A 16505-nucleotide genomic window follows, 5' to 3' on the forward strand; every position below is an offset into this window, starting at 1 on the left:
GCTAAAAAGAGAGGGTAAGAAGGATAATAGAGCAGAAAAATAGGAAGGAGGAAAATACACAGCTAGTCATCGAAACTTTGAATGTAAATGGAATGAACTCACCCATAGGACGGAAACAGATGTGGAATGGATTAAAAATCAGAAGCAAAAATATGTTGTTTACAAGAAATATGTTTTAAAATGAGAGAGATATTTGATCAGGTAGGATTTATTCAAGGAATGCAAGTATGGTTTAATATTAGGAAAACCATCAGTATAATTAATCATATCAACAATAAAACTAGCAGAAACCACATGATCATCTCAATAGATGCAGAAAAGGCTTTTGACAAAATACAACATCCATTCCTATTAAAAACATTAGAAAGTATAGGAATAAATGGAGCCTTCCTTAAAATAATAGGTAGCATCTATTTAAAGCCATCAGCAAGTATTATATGTAATGGGGAGAAGCTAGAAGCATTACCCATAAGATCAGGGGTGAAACAAGGGTGTCCACTATCACCCCTCTTATTCAATCTGGTACTAGAAATGTTAGCAGTAGCAATTAGAAAAGAAAAAGAAATCAAAGGAATCAAATTAAGCAAAGAAGAGACCAAGCTATCACTCTTTGCAGATGATATGATGATATACTTAGAGAATCCTAGAGAATCAAGTAAAAAACTACTTGAGACAATAAACAAATTTGGCAAAGTTGCGGGATATAAAATAAACCAGCATAAGTCCTCGGCATTCCTATATATTTCCAATGAAATTCAACAGCAAGAAATAGAAAGAGAAATCCCATTTAAAGTTACTGTAGACATTATAAAATATTTGGGAATCTACCTGCCAAAACAAACCCAGGACCTGTATGATCATAACTACAAAACACTTTTCACACAAATAAAGTCAGATCTAATTAATTGGAAAAATATCAATTGCTCATGGCTGGGTCGAGCTAATATAATAAAAATGACAATTTTACCTAAATTAAATTATATATTTAGTGCCATACCAATTAATTTACCAAAAAACTGCTTTATAGAGCTAGAAAAAATAGTAACAAAATTCATTTGGAAGAATAAACGGTCCAGAATATGAAGGGAATTAATGAAAAGAAATGCTAGGGAAGGTGGACTAGCTATATCAGATTTCAATCTGTATTATAAAGCAGCAGTCATCAAAACTACTTGGTACTGGCTGAGGAATAGAGGAGTGGATCAATGGAATACATTAGGCACACAAGATTCAGAAGTCAATGACTATAATAATCTATTGTTTGATAAACCTCCAGACCCTGGTTTTTGGGATAAGAACTCACTATTTGACAAAAACTGCTGGGAAAACTGGAATATAGTATGACAGAAACTGGACATAGACCATTATCTAACACCATATACCAAAATCAAGTCTAAATGGGTACATGATCTAGGTATAAAGGTTGATACTGTAAACAGTCTCCTAAAACAAGGAATAGTTTACCTATCAGACTTGTGGAGAGGGAAAGACTTTATGACTAAACAAAAATTAGAGAGCATTATAAAATGTAAAATGGATAATTTTGACTACATGAAATTGAAAAGTTTCTGTACGAACAAAGCGAATGTAACCAAGATTAAGAGGGAGGTGGGAAATTGGGAAAGAATCTTTACAACCTATGTCTCTGACAAAGGACTCATTTCTAAAATATACAGAGAACTGAGTTAAATTTATAAGAATACAAGTCATTCCCCAATTGATAAATGGTCAAAGGCTATGAACAAGCAGTTTTCAGAGAAAGAAATTAAAGCTATCTATAAGCACATGAATAAATACTCTAATTCACTATTGATTAGAGAAATGCAAATCAAAACAACTCTGAGGTGCCACATCTCACCAGTCAGATTGGCTAAGATGACAAAACAAGAAAATGACAAATGCTGGAGAGGATGTGGCCAAATTGGAACACTAATGCATTGCTGGTGGAGTTGTGAACTGATCCAGCCTTTCTGGAGAGCAATGTGGAATTATGCCCAAAGGGCTATAAATACTTTCATACCCTTTGATACAGCAATACCACTACTAGGGTTATATCCCAAAGAGATCATAGAAATGAGAGAAAGACCCATATGTACAAAAATGTTTATAGCAGCTCTTTTTGTGGTAGCAAAGAATTGGAAATTAAGGGGGTGCCCATCAATTGGGGAATGGTTGAACAAGTTGTGGTATATGCATATTATGGAATACTATTGTGCCATAAGAAATGAGCAGCAGACAGTCTTCATATTTACCTGGAGAGGCTTAAAAGAACTGATGCTGAGTGAGAAGAGTAGAACCAGGAGAAATTTGTACCCAATTATAGACACAATTTATGTGTGATGACCAACTTTGAGAGACTGGACTCTTCTCAGCAATGTAGTGATATAAGTCAATCCCAAAAGACTCATGATGGAGAGAAATATGTGCATCCAGAGAAAGAACTAGAAAGTTTATATCCAGGTGGAAGCAAAAACCTGATCTTTTTCCTTCTCTTATTTGGTTTTATGTCCTCTTTACCATTTTATGTCCTCTTTACCATTTTTCATTCCAGCTGGTACAATCCGTCCTTATAACCTGACTAATGTATAATGTAAAATTATTTACAGATCCTATACTTGACTATAAGCCACCATGGGGGGGGGAGGAGAGGGAGGGGGACAAAATGTGAAACTCAAGGAATTGTGGAATTGAATCCTGTAAACTAAAAGGAAACAAACAAATGAATAAAAAAAAAGAAAAAAGAAAATGAGAGAGATATACAGAGTTAAAATAAAGGACTGGAGTAGAATTTATCATGTCTCAGCTGAGATTTTTTTTTTTTAAATAGGGGTAGCAAGCATGATCTTAGACAAAGTTAAAGCTAAACTAGATTTAATTAAATGAGATAAACAAGGAAACTGTATTGTGATAAAAGGTACCATAGAAAATGAAACAATATCAATATGAAACCTATATGTACCAAATGCTATCATATCTAAATTTTTTAATGAAATGTTAAATTAATGACAGATGGAAAATTGATGGTAATACCATAATAATAAGAGACTTTAACCTTCACCTCTCCAAATTAGATAAATTTAACCAAAAAATAATTAATAAATAAGGAAAATAGAATCTTAGATAAGCTAGATATGATAACTATCTGGAGAGAACTAAATTAGAATACAAAAAAATACACCTTTTTCTCAGCAGTTCATAGTACTTTTACAAAAATTGACCATACATTAGCGCATAAAAACTTTCTAGTTAAATGCCAAAGAGCAGAAATATTAAATGCATCCTTTTTAGATCACTATGCAATAAAAACATCTATTTTATTATTTTTTAAGTAACTCCTAATTTTATATATCAATTCAGTGATTTGAAGGAGGACCTGAGGTCAGAGCTCATTTATGGCTTGTTCAATTTCTTTTTCTAAAATAAATTACCCCAGGATTAAAAGTAATTACAGTAATAAGCTGCTACAATTTTTTTTTTATGAGCAGGCAAAGGAAAAAGAACCCAACCATAGAAAGTGACTATGGGAAGAGAGAAGACCAGGAATCATCTTCATAAGAGGATACTGAAGCAAAAAAACAAAAGCTTCTCCTACCCCAAAGAAGAAAAACATCAAATGGTCTCCTGCCCAAAAATAATTCATAGCAGAACCTAAAAAGTACTTTAAAAATCAAATAAGAGAGGGGCAGCTAAGTGGCACAGTGAATAGAGCACCGACCCTGGAGTCAGGAGGACCTGAGTTCAAATCTGACTTCAGCCACTTGACACACTTACTAGCCTTGTGACCTTAGGCAAGTCATTTAACCCCAACTGCCCTCCAAAAAAGCACAAAAAAAAATGAGAGAGATTGAGGAAAAAATTTTTAAAAATAAGAACAATCCAAGAAAAACTAGAAGACTGTAAAAAAGAAAGTTAATCAACTGGAAAAGGAGATCCAGAATCTTATGGAAGAAAATGGTGCCTTGAAAATTAGGATTGGGCAAGGGGAAACCAGTGAAGTTATAAGAAACCAAGAAAAAACAAACAAAATACAAAGAATGAAAAAATAGAAGAGAATGTGAAACATCTCATAAGAAAAACAACTGATCTGGAGAACAGATAAAGAAGAGAAAACATAAGAATAATTGGACTACCTGGAAGCTATGATCCAAAAAAAAAAAATCAGGTCCTCCTTCAGTTCTCTCCTCTGGCCTCTAATGGAAAACAAGAACTCTGTTCTCTTGTAAGTGTCCATAGTCAGCAGACATCCCTGCTCCACTGTTTCTATACTTACTGGCCATGTGCTGATTCCTTCTTGCCCAGGGCTGTGTCCCAGCAGCACAGTTGGGCCTGGCATCTCTTAGCAGAGGTTCCCTAAATCTTCTCCTGCTCAGATACCCAACTCCCCACACTGTCCAGGTGATGAAATTCCTGTGACTGGGGCCAAGGCTTCCTGCCAACCCATTTAGCCTCAGGGCTCACCACTTGCTGTTTCAGTGGAACTAGCCTGAAAATGTTTACACTTCACAAGTTTTCTTCAGATCTTTTCCAGGTTTCCCAGGATGACTGCTGTCCTGCCCCTACTCTTGTTTATTTTTACCCACTCTACATTTGCCCTGAGGCATTATTTTGTCTTATTTTTGTGGGAAATCAAGGGAGCTTGGAATTTTCTGACCTACTCTGCCATCTTCCCAGAATCTTCTCCAGACAGTTTTTCAATTTAGAAATCAAAACTATATGTAGTCTGATGAAAAATTGCTCTAAATCACTATTGATTAGAGAAATGCAAATTAAAATAAATTTGAGGTATCATTTTATACATATCAAATTGGCTAAAATGATAGAAGGGGGAAGTGACAAATATTAGAGGGGATGTGAAAAAATCAGACACACTACTGGTGGAACAGAGAACTGATCCAACCACTTTGGAGCACATTCTGGAATTATGCCCAAAGAGTCATAAAACTGTTTATACATTGTGACCCAGCAATACCACTATTAGGTCTGTTTCCCAAGGGAATCAGGGGAAAAGAGAAAGAACTTATATGTTCTAAAATATTTATAGCAGCTCATTTCTGGGGGCAAAGAACTAGAAATTGAGGGGATGCCTACCAATAGGGGAATGGCTAAACAAGTTATGGGATATGATTGTGATGGAATATCACTGTGCTCTAACAAATGATGAGTTGATTGGCTTTAGAAAAACATAGAAAAACTTGCATAAAATGATGAAGAGCAAAATGAGCAGAAGAAAACATTCTAGACAATAACAACAATATTGTTCTAAGAACAACTTTGAACACTAAGTCATTTTGAGTGTTATAAATAGTCAAATAAACTACAAAGGACCTAGGAAGAAAGATGCTATCCACACCCAGAGAAAGAGCTGTTAAATAGAATATACACACATAGGTATGTGTGTGTGTTTGTATTTGTGTCTAATGGTAGCCTACTCTAGGGTAGTGTGGGGAGGGAGGGAGAAAAAAAAATAAAAAGTGCACATCAACGAACAAAAGAAAACATACAAGGAAGCACAAAAAAGCAGGGCATCTTTGAAAATGATGTGTAGTACCTATTAAATAGTTTAAAAAAATAAACAGTGTGAAATGGAAATTTATTTCTCCAGGATCATATCCTTATCACTGATCAGTATGACTCATAGTCAATACTGATTAGTTGAGATAAATAGCCTTCAGGCATCACAAAAATGTGTTGGATTGTTACTATCAGAGTAAAACTGAATTTCATCTGCTTTCTTACTGAGTGAAGAATCTTGTATCTCTCTAACCTTGATGGAGTTAAACTCTGCCTTCTTAGATGAACAAACTATCCTGCTAGCAAACCCTGTGGAGTTCTCATTTTTCATTTAGTAGCTTCTGAATTTCCCCATCATCTTCATCAAACCAGTCCTGATGTTTGCAAGTGTTCTGGCCCAGATGAGAAATGCTGTGCTGTACACCAAATCTCTGAAAGCTGCCCAGTCCTTTTCTGTTGTACTTTTGCCAACTGTGGCTTGGCTCAACTCTCCTTCCAAGTCAGCAATAGCAAGGGTCACTTACTACTAAAGACTTGTCCATCTCATGACCTCATCACCAATACCAACAGCCCCATTACAACAGCCCTTTCCCACCTTTCCCCCTTCCTTCTGCTTTCCCCTACTCTTCCTTGGGGTATTCACATACTCTAGTCCAGGCCTGGCTGCTCCTTGGGTGACACACCTCCTTCCATCCACCCTCGAACTCCTTCAAATCATGCCTATCTTCTTCCTTGAGCTCCTCTGTGCTTAAACTCCATCAAAGATTCAGTGGCAGAATGAATGTAGGCAGGCCCTGAGAAACACCAGAGAACCACAGTAGCCCCTTAGTACCACCCATCTCACCACAGACCTTTGGATATACCTATCAAAATAGATAAATGGTGTCCACCATCTTTGCTGCCCCCTCCTTGAGGCAGCACATGGTGGGATGGGGGTATCCATAGAAACCCCCCCATAGCCTGCAGGAATCATCTGAGTCTTCAGTGTTTGGGTGTCTTTACCCCTTCTCCCTTTATTAAAATGTAATTGTATCTTCTACAAATTTCAAAAAAATCTAAGTAAATTCCATTTACATAAATGCAATAAGACTTCTTGGATGCAACCTCACAGTAAACATTGGCATTTAATAATGTATGCCATTGTAAGGAGAAAAGACAAACAAGTTTTGGAAGTGATGAAGGCAAGTTGTGGTACAGAGTGCTGGCCTGACAATAGACTTATCCTCTCCAAGCTAAATATTTACATTCAACAAAAGCAGCAGTCCCAAAGTAAGACAACTATCAAAAGATTCAATGTCATCATATTAGAGTGCTTCTCCAAGCATGAACAGTTTCTTAAAACAATGCCTTTTTAGATCATTTAAAGTAGGTAATTATCTGAAAGTAGAAAATCCATTTTCCCAAATGTTTGTATTTTTGTCAAAGGTAACACTATTTTTCTAATCTCTCTAGTTGTAACCTTTGTGTTATCCCTGAGTCCTTGCTATTACTCACTGCACACATCCAGTCAATTGCTAAATATTACTGTTTCTACCCCTGTCATTTCTTGCATCTGGCTTCTTCTCTTTTCTCACACAGCCACCACTTGATTTAGGCCTTTATCACCTCCAACCCTCCTGATTAGTTTCCTTGCCCTAGGTCTCTCCCTACTCCAAACCTATTCTCCTCCCAACTGTCAAATTTTTTCATTAAGTGCTGATCTGTCTGTATGACTCCTGTATTCAATAAACTCCAGTGGTTACCTATTGCTTCTAGAATTAAATATAAATTACTCTGACTGTCACCTGGCCCTAATTTCAATTTCCATCCTTATTGTGTATTACTTTCCATTCTGTTCTCTATAGTCCAGTTAAACTGATATTCTCTTCCTCATAAACAAACTCCTATCTTGCTGTCTTTGTGATGGCTGTTCCCTCTGCCTGGAATTCACTCCTTCCTCCCTTATACCTCACAAAATCCCTCCCTTCCTATAAGACATGTTTCAATCAACACTGTCTAGAGGAAGCCTTTCTTGATTTCCACAAATATACTGGTCTCCTGTAGCAGCAAGCACCCCAGCGTCCCAGGGTGGTGGCCAACACAGGTTCTTTGGTCTGCTTTGATAAAGGAAAGCAACTCAAAATGGGTTAGCAAGCTTACTTTAATCAGTCAAATATGTATCGTTTACCTAGTTCAGGGGAAAAAGGTCAGCACCCCGAACTTCAGAATATACAGACAGAATTATCAAGACAGAGAAACAGATCAAGTAGACAGGTTTCCAGACTGTCCAACCATTACATCCATACCAAATCAACATATGGGTTTTTCAAAGCCAGGGGGCTCTCAACAATGGCTTCCCAGAGTCTCATCTGATCAAATCACAGAACACTTCTCAAAGTGAGCCCCAAATCAACATCTGGGTTTTTCAAAGCCGGGGGGCTCTCAACAATGGCTTCCCAGAGTCTCATCTGATCAAATCACAGAACACTTCTCAAAGTGAGCCCCAAAACAAAGCCTCAAATTAAGGTTCATATAGCCTTCTCCTGGCTCAGAGAATGTAACAACCTTCTGGACCCACTGGCCAATCAAAAAGTATCTACTGAAAAACAAGCCTCCCACTCCAAACTCCAGGTACACTTTAGCCTAGGGGCAGGGAAGATCTTAAAAATTTACATTCCCATTACATCTCTCTCCCAAGCTTCCTTTTATTTAACTACTTTGTAACCAGCTTACATTTATTCTGTACATATTTATTATATGTACATGTTATCTCCTCTGATAGAATGCAAGCTTCTTGAGAGCTGAGATTATTTCATTTTTTGTACTGATATCCCAAGCACCCAGCACAGACTCTGGCACATGTTGATTGATTGATAGGGAGAACTTTACATGACCACAGTGGAGAAAGAAATCAAAATGGATCTTCTTCTCTTGATTCATCCAAATGGCCCTTCTAATCTTTATCACTAAAATTGAACTAGACTGGATTATCTTTTCTTCTGGGATAAATTCAGTATCCTAATTCACCATGAGATAAGCTTTTAGTGCTTCAGTAAGAGCATTCACCAGGATGAGATACAATTTAAATGAGAGTACAAAATCCTTCCTCCAAAAAACATTTTCCAAAAAGCAATAAAAGCAAGTTAAGTCCGGTCAAGCCAAGTCAACAAGCTCTTATGAAGCACCTTCTAGGCACAGCACAAAGTACTAGTGATTTAAAAAAAAAAGACGAAAAATAGTCCTTACCCTGAAGGAGCTAACAATCTAAGGGGAGGAGGAACAACAGCCAAAAATCATGTACAAGTAAGATACATACAGGATAATTGAAAATAATCTCAAATGGAAGGCATTCGTATTAAGAGGTTTGAGGAAAGGAGTCTTGAAAAAGTGAGGTTTTAGCTAAGACTTGAAAGAAGCCAGAGAAGCCTGGATGTGGAGATAAGGAGGGAGTGCATTCCAGGCATGGGTAAGAGCCAATAAAAATGCATGGAGTCAAGAAATCGAGTGTCTCATATGAGGAGCAACAAAGAGGACAGTGTCACTGGATAGAAGAATATGTGGAGTGTAGGAATACTTAAGGTATAGGAAAACTGAAAGGTAGGAAGGGGCCAGACTATGAAGGGCTTTAAAAATCAAACATATAATTTTATATCTGATGCTGAAGGTAACAGGGAGCCATTGAAGTTTACGAATAGAGGAAGTGATATATTCAGAGGAGGGCTTTAGGAAGATCACTTGATAACTGAGTGGAAGATGGAATGGATTGATTAGAGACTTGAGGCTGGGAGCCCAATCAGCAAGCTGCTATAATAGCTCAGGTCTGAGGTGATGAGGGCCTGTATCATGGTGGTGGCAGTATCATACAAGCAAAGAAGGCATATAAGAGAGATGTGACAAAGAAAGAATGGAGAGGACTTGGCAACCTATTGGCCATAGGGAGGAGAGAGATAATAAGGAGCTGAGGATCATACCTCATTAACTAGTAGGATAATGACATTGCAAACTCATATATTCCCCAGTCTGACCTCAAAAGAAACTACTTACATGTTTTTTAAGCTTATCACAGGGGTGAACAGAGACCTAGTTCTTGGCTAACGTTCTCACTATGAAAAGGAAAAGAGAGTGGGTGGGTCTTGGACCAAAGTCTTTTTATATTTCTGCCTTAAATACAGAGACAAAAAAAGATGAGGCTATAAAGTATGTGTGTTGGTTGGCAATTGAAATATCTTATAGAATGAGAGGTTTAGAGGCCATTTAATTAAAATATGCCATTTTACGAATGAGGAAACTGAGGTTCTAAGGGTTAACTGACTTGATTGAGATTACCAGATAGTGAATGACAGCCAGAATTTGAACACGGTCCTCTGATTCTGAATCCCATTCTTCCCAGTGTACTATAGTACTTCCTATGGGGAAAAAATATATCATTTCCACGAGTCTCCCCACTCAATGTTGCCCTTTCCCAATTAGACTACTCAGATCTGGAGGCATTCAAGTATTTTTCTGTAGAGCAGGAAACTTCCACTGCATTGGAATACGGAAGGACTAAGCTGGGCTGAATTATTAACCTGGGTCATGGCTCTTTCTGTTGGAAACAGACAACAAACTGATTTAAGCTTACTTTTTTCACAGTCTATTTAATTTGTTATTTTTGTAGTTATAAACTAACAAGTCTAGACTGACCCCTTCCTAATGTTATAGCAAAAAATGGGTTTTACCTAACAAAAAAAATAATTTGTTTTCCTTGGCTAGTGAAATTAATTGTATAAAATATCAAATTAATTGTCTCACTTAACTGTGTTTGTGTTGGGTTATTTCTGCTGGTTGGTTTTTAATTAATTACTCGTCAAATCAGTCAAATCTATCAGACTATGGCTTGACTTCCTTAGTCATTTCACAAATATGTTGTAGGCAAAGATGAACATTTTATTTCTACAAGCACTCTCTTCAAATATTCTAAAACCTTGGGGTGGCTAGGTGGCCCAGTGAATAGAGCACTGGCCCTGGAGTCAGGAGGACCTGAGTTCAACTCCAGCCTCAGACACTTAACACAAACTTGCCCTGTAACTTGGGCAAGTCACTTAACCCCAATTGCCCTCCAAAAGGCAAATTATATATATATATATATATATATATATATATATGTGTGTGTGTGTGTGTGTATGTATATATATTCTAAAGCCTTGAATACTTTAGTCCACAATGTGAGTAGCCTAAGATTGTCAGTACTGTGAGTGATTAGATACATAAGTTGACCTGGACATTGATTTTCAGGATGACTAATTTCTCGCCAACTAGCTTCCCTTCTCCCAAAGCCAATTTGTAGCTGTGGATATTGTCTTTATCCTTGCACCTCTAAGGAAGCACCCTCAAAGCTTCCAGTGTGGATAGGAGATGATTCCTAGAGGGAATCCATCTGTTGGTATTGGGAAATGAGCCAGAGTTCCCCTATGATTTCTTTTCTAAGCCAATGGGTTGAAGACATTAAACTTGGTAAAAAAAAAAAAAAAAATTTATGCCAACAAGTTAAGAAAACCACTTCCAATTTACCTGGGATGCAAAAAAAATTACCACCACATATTTTGAGGAATTCATCTTTTCCTCATTATATTTCACCAAAATGGAAGCCCAGCTTTGGGCTGCCCTCTCCAATTGGAGCTCTTGGTTAAATCAATAGAATGACTTATTTTGTCATATTAACCTGTGTCCGTTATAAAACTCTCTTTTATCCTACATTTTTCAGCCCCTGAGGTTCCTCATTCCCATCACTAATCCACAGTTATTAGTTTGGTCCAAACTAATTTTAATGCCTGGCCACCAGTGAACTTGGACTCTGGTTTTCATCACCAGAAATGTGCTATGCCTAACACCTGTTTTCAATCTTATGCTCCATTTCTCAAATCTTATTATATCGCTGGCTTTTCGCACTTGGAGTGTCTCTCTAATATTTGTTTGCAAATTACCAACTAATTTGTCTCTCTATAATTACTGTAATTTTTTTAGTCTCATCTGTAGTAGTTCCTCTCTCCTGGTGTCATCTCTGCCAGGCCTGTTCATTCCACAAAATGGCCTAGCATGGGGGAAGTTCTTTTTTATGTGACAAAAGACCAGGCTGCTGTCTTCAATTGCAAAAGGGTTGCTCTAGGAAGACTGCACTGGTATCTTTCTCATGGAAGTACCATGTGAGATTAGCAGTCTCTAGAATCTTGACTTAGTAATATCTGACTGAGTACAAATTGAGCCCTGCATCTATTTAGAAAAAAAAATACCTCACCTTCCATGAGGTATTTCCATATTCTCTTTTACTTCACAATTTTGTTATTTCCGTAGCTTTTCTGTACTTTCAAGGAGTGACCCAAGTCACTTTGCCATCATTAACTAGCCTTATAAGAGCCTTGTTTAGTAGAAGGGTATTATTTCTCCCATTTCACAGATAACAGAAAATCCACAGCAAAAGAATGAGAAGCCCCAAAAAGCCTGAGGCAAAAAAGAACAGGACCATCCCAATTATTTATTTATTTAAGTTAGTTAGTTACACTGAGATTCTGGTCATCAAACAGAGCTATAGTTATGTATGTTAGTATATCAATAAGAGAAATACCGCCCATTTATTTTGGCATAAGAATGTCTTCCACTGATATGAATTGTGTATATGTGTGTATAGATTTGGAGAAAGAGAGAGAGAGAGAGAGAGAGAGAGAGAGAGAGAGAGAGAGAGAGATAAACAGACAGACAGAGACAGAGAGAGAGAGACAGAGAGATTTTCTTTTTTCATAAATTCTCCAGACAGATAAATCCCTCTAAAGTGCATTCTCCCCAGAACTTCTGGAAGACTAAACTACTTGGGAAGGGTTTCAACAGGTTAACTAAAACATATATGAGATAACTAATATTTGACTGCATATTGCAAAGAAAAAGAAGCTGAACTTGGAACCAGGGCTTCTGCATTCAAATTTTACTACCTTTCTGACCTTGGACTTGTCACTTAACTTCTGTGGGTCTCAGTTTCCTCATCTGTAAATGACAGAGTTGGACTTGATGACCTCTAAGGTCTTGTGTAGCTATAGACCTATGAACCTATGATAAATTTTTTGGATATATGCCTTGTCAATCACTTGCTAGGCATAGCTTCCAGGTTTTCTTAGAGTATTTGTGATTTGCCTAACATTTGACTGGCTTGCAAGTGAAGAATTTTACCTACAAACACAGATTTATCTTTTACACCACATTCCCAGAGTTCACAGATCATATCTTTTTGAATTGATGGTAATGGTGCCCCACACCTTATTTTGCACCAAACTGGTTATTAAATATGATTTATGTGCTAGAATGGCTTTAGCCAGAACTAAAGGCATCCAGGGATCGTTTGAAAACTTAACCCTGAAATAAAATCACTGGTCATCTATTGTCACTTCTGCTCTCTAGACAATCACAATGTATTCCTCCAAAGCTCCATTGTCTCCAAATTGATATTTTTTTGGCATCAAATACACTCTTTCAGCCATGGCAGGGACTGTCCAAACTCCAGACATGGTCACTCAGCATCTGTCTGAGGTTAACCCATTCAAAGAGTGGAAATTCTAATAAGCAGAGTGGGGAGAATCTCTCAGATCATTTTTAGAGCTATAAAGTTGGAAGCTATTGTTCATTCATCCATCTATAAAATATTTAAAAACCTATTAATTATTTCAGAAATCTTGTTGAGGCAGAGAGAAGATATCATAAATTTTTCTGGGCCAATTTAGCCTGACCCCCAAAGACCACCACTAAATCAGAATTCTCATCGACTTCAAAGATTGTTCAATACTCAGGCTCCCTGTGCACACAAGGGAAAGATAGATCTGCCCTCCATTTTTAAAGCTACTAATTTGTGTGTCCTGTTTACTTTAAAGGTTTCTCATAATGCTACCCAATTTTTGCTTTAGTAAACATTTCTCTTGTTTTTTTTAAGTGAAGCGTGAATGGTCTGGTCCCCTAGACCTCTTAAAATGCATTGATTTTAAATGCAGAAGAAAGATCGAGGGAACAGAGAGATCGCTGAAATTTGGGAAGGAGCTTGGAGAGAGGTGACCTGAATGTAAAGCCAGATCACAATGTTACTGGTGGTATGCTTAAGTGGTCACTCAAGACAGCATCACCTATCAGAGGCAACCCCTCAGGCAGGTTTCAGGACATTATGCCATAAATAGCTGAGGTAAGAGTGATCGATTTATGTGCCCTGAATCCAGATGTTGTCTTTGCCAGAATTCAGCAATATCATCCTCACTGCAAAATATTTATAAAAGGTCTCTTACTACAAATGCAATGACAAGTAGGAACTATCCTTTACCATGAGCAGAATAAGATTCATGAATAAAAATAGTTATAAAGCACTCAGAAAATATAAAATGCTAGACAAATGCCAAGTAATACGTTAACATTTTTGCAGGGTACGGCTACTGGTGGATAAAGGCTATGAAGGCAAATTTCTGGTTGTTCATGACATACATATTAAACATCGGTTCATAAAATATAGAGGTCATAGCTACTCATATATCCCCACCAATTTAGTTCCTAAGATGTTAATTAGGGGCATATCTGAGTATGCAATTGAGAAGATACTAGTAGAGAACCCTAAATGATGGCTAACTTTCAAATAGTGAAATCATTTCTGAATCTTGCACATGAAACTGACAGAGAAAATCCAACTGTTTTGAAATCAAGCCAGTTTTTTTGGAGGGGGGTGCGCTGAGAAGGGTTGAGGGCTGGGGTAAACCTGTGTGAAATTACTCAGAGCCCCTCAGGGCTAATAATCTTTTTTATTAGAATAATGAGAGGTTTACCTTATCTCTGAATCTGGCTACTTCTAATACCAATTTTCCTTATTTAAAAAAAAAAAAAGAATTGAGAAATACCTGTTCCCACACAGTGATTTTAATCCTATACTTACCAAATAATTGGACTCTTTTGAAGATTCATCAGCTGCACTACTTGAGAAAATTTAAACTGTTTCTAGTTAAATTACCCCCCTCTGGAGCAATTTGAGGTTTCCTGTAATATTGATGATCCTACTAATTATCCTGCTGTTCTTTAATTAATGCTTAATGAATAATATGGCACTATAAAGTAGCTTCTGTAGCAACTGAACTTGAGATTTTAAGGTTTTTCTTCAAAAGATACTGTCACATGGCTACCAATTCACAAATGCTTTAGAGTATTTTTAAATGAAATATCCAACCTATATTCTCTCTCTCTCCCTTACACATATACAAAGAATAAAAACAGGCCCCTCTCCTCACTGCATTCAAAGCTCCATATCTGTTTTGTTGTAAATTTTGTTCTCATGCTTTCAGGAATGTGTAATCATGAACCACATGCATACTCACTATGAATTATAAAAATGTAATAATAAAAGTTGAAATATATTACATAATAGTTTAATGAATCATCATCGTTACATGTATAACAAAGGCCACAATTTAATTGATTTGTAAGATATGATGCAAAATAAATAAATACATAAATAAATAAAAGAAATGTTTGCCTTATACATTTTCCCATTTCTTTTGTGTACTTTTTATTTTAGTATTTTTCTCTGGGTCTAAACAGGGGTAAGCAATGCTTATTTATCTGAAGAAAAGGTCATATCTATTAGAAATGACAGTCTTGATTTTTAGAGCTTGGTACCCAGCTCTGGCTTGTTGGGTATTATTCCCCCTGTGGAATGAAGTCCTTTTATTAACTCCTTGGTGTACCCTGCTCCTAAAAAATCTTTTGCTTAAAAGCTTATTTTTCTGGTTGATACCCACAGAGCTTCCCCAAACCTTGCTTCCAATTCCTTTGTAGTAAACATACATGTCCACAATTGTGAAAGTCTGGTAAGTGGAAGGGAAGTCCATTTTAACCTTTTTTTTTTTAATGAAATAGCTTAGCATTAGAAAGACCAGAGAAGATTAATCATTACACTTGGTGAGTATCTTCATGCTTTTTTATCTGGTCAATCATGGTATTTGACCAGACTGGGGCATGTTACTGGGGAAAACAGGAACTATAAATAAATATGTTGATGAAAAGCAATACTGCTTTTTTGAGATCTTGGCTAGGCTACCTTGGAGGTTTACTGAAAATGAGCATAGCAGAGCTATGATGATGACCCATAGATTCGGAATGGAACTGTCCCAAAAGAGACATGCCAAAAGGACAAACTAATTTCTTGAAAAAAGCAGAAAGGACATGTACAACTCCTTCAGCAATGAAACAAGTGGGTTAACCATTTTTAAATTTCTGTTTCTAAAAGCTATTTGTCAAAGGATCTTCAAAGGCAAATAGCAAGGAATAGATTTTTCATCATTATGGGGCAAGTTGTTTGACAGTTCAGCATATGACAATGCGTACTTTATATCTTTCGCTTGGTAGATTAAAGAGATGGCTTTTGGCGGTACATGTTAACCAGAAAGGCTGGATTTTGGCCTCTTACTGCACTCAAAATCTACATTAGTGTCAGTTTCAGTCCACCTCTAGAACAAGAACAAATTGATGTCTCAAATACGTGTAATACATCAACATTGAAGGAAAAGCCACTTTGTTACTGTAAGTCTAATGTTAATAGTCTACCACAGACTCCTGGATAAACTCTTGGTTTGAATAAGAGAGGAGTGGTCCAATAGGAAGAAAAACATGTTCCAGGCCATCTTTAACCTATGCAAAATAATATTTTCTTTTTAAATTTTTAACGGGAGCTGTTTTCACTAAGAACTGTTGTTTTAGTACTGCATACATTTTTGACATTCAAAATAATTCAAATACCATATATAGTATACTTTTTTAAAATGTAGTTCTCTAGACTCTATATCCACTGTGCCTAAGCCACATATAATATATATATATATACATTATATATAATGTACATATTATATATAATATATATTATGTATAAAATATATACATCTTGTTGTATTGATAATATGTCTATCTGTTAATTTTGAAATAACCTCGGGCTACAAACTTGTAGTAAGAATTTGAAGGCATTACAAACT

At 36.6% G+C, this 16505-nt stretch overlaps 1 protein-coding gene across 1 annotated transcript in view; it reads left to right on the forward strand.

Annotated features, from left to right (window-relative positions):
• The window catches only part of PTER (phosphotriesterase related), a 50321-nt gene extending 36192 nt beyond the window's left edge, over positions 1–14129 (forward strand). Inside the window, 1 exon segment of the mRNA XM_069086091.1 lies at positions 13919–14129. Within this exon segment, the coding sequence (XP_068942192.1) occupies positions 13919–14129 (211 nt within the window).
• The last annotated feature ends 2376 nt before the right edge of the window (positions 14130–16505 follow it).

The sequence above is a fragment of the Petaurus breviceps genome, unplaced genomic scaffold (genome assembly GCF_028583685.1).
Source record: "Petaurus breviceps papuanus isolate PSGF00001 unplaced genomic scaffold, PetGlider_PUasm1.0 178, whole genome shotgun sequence".
In the NCBI taxonomy this organism is placed as follows: Eukaryota; Metazoa; Chordata; class Mammalia; order Diprotodontia; family Petauridae; genus Petaurus; species Petaurus breviceps.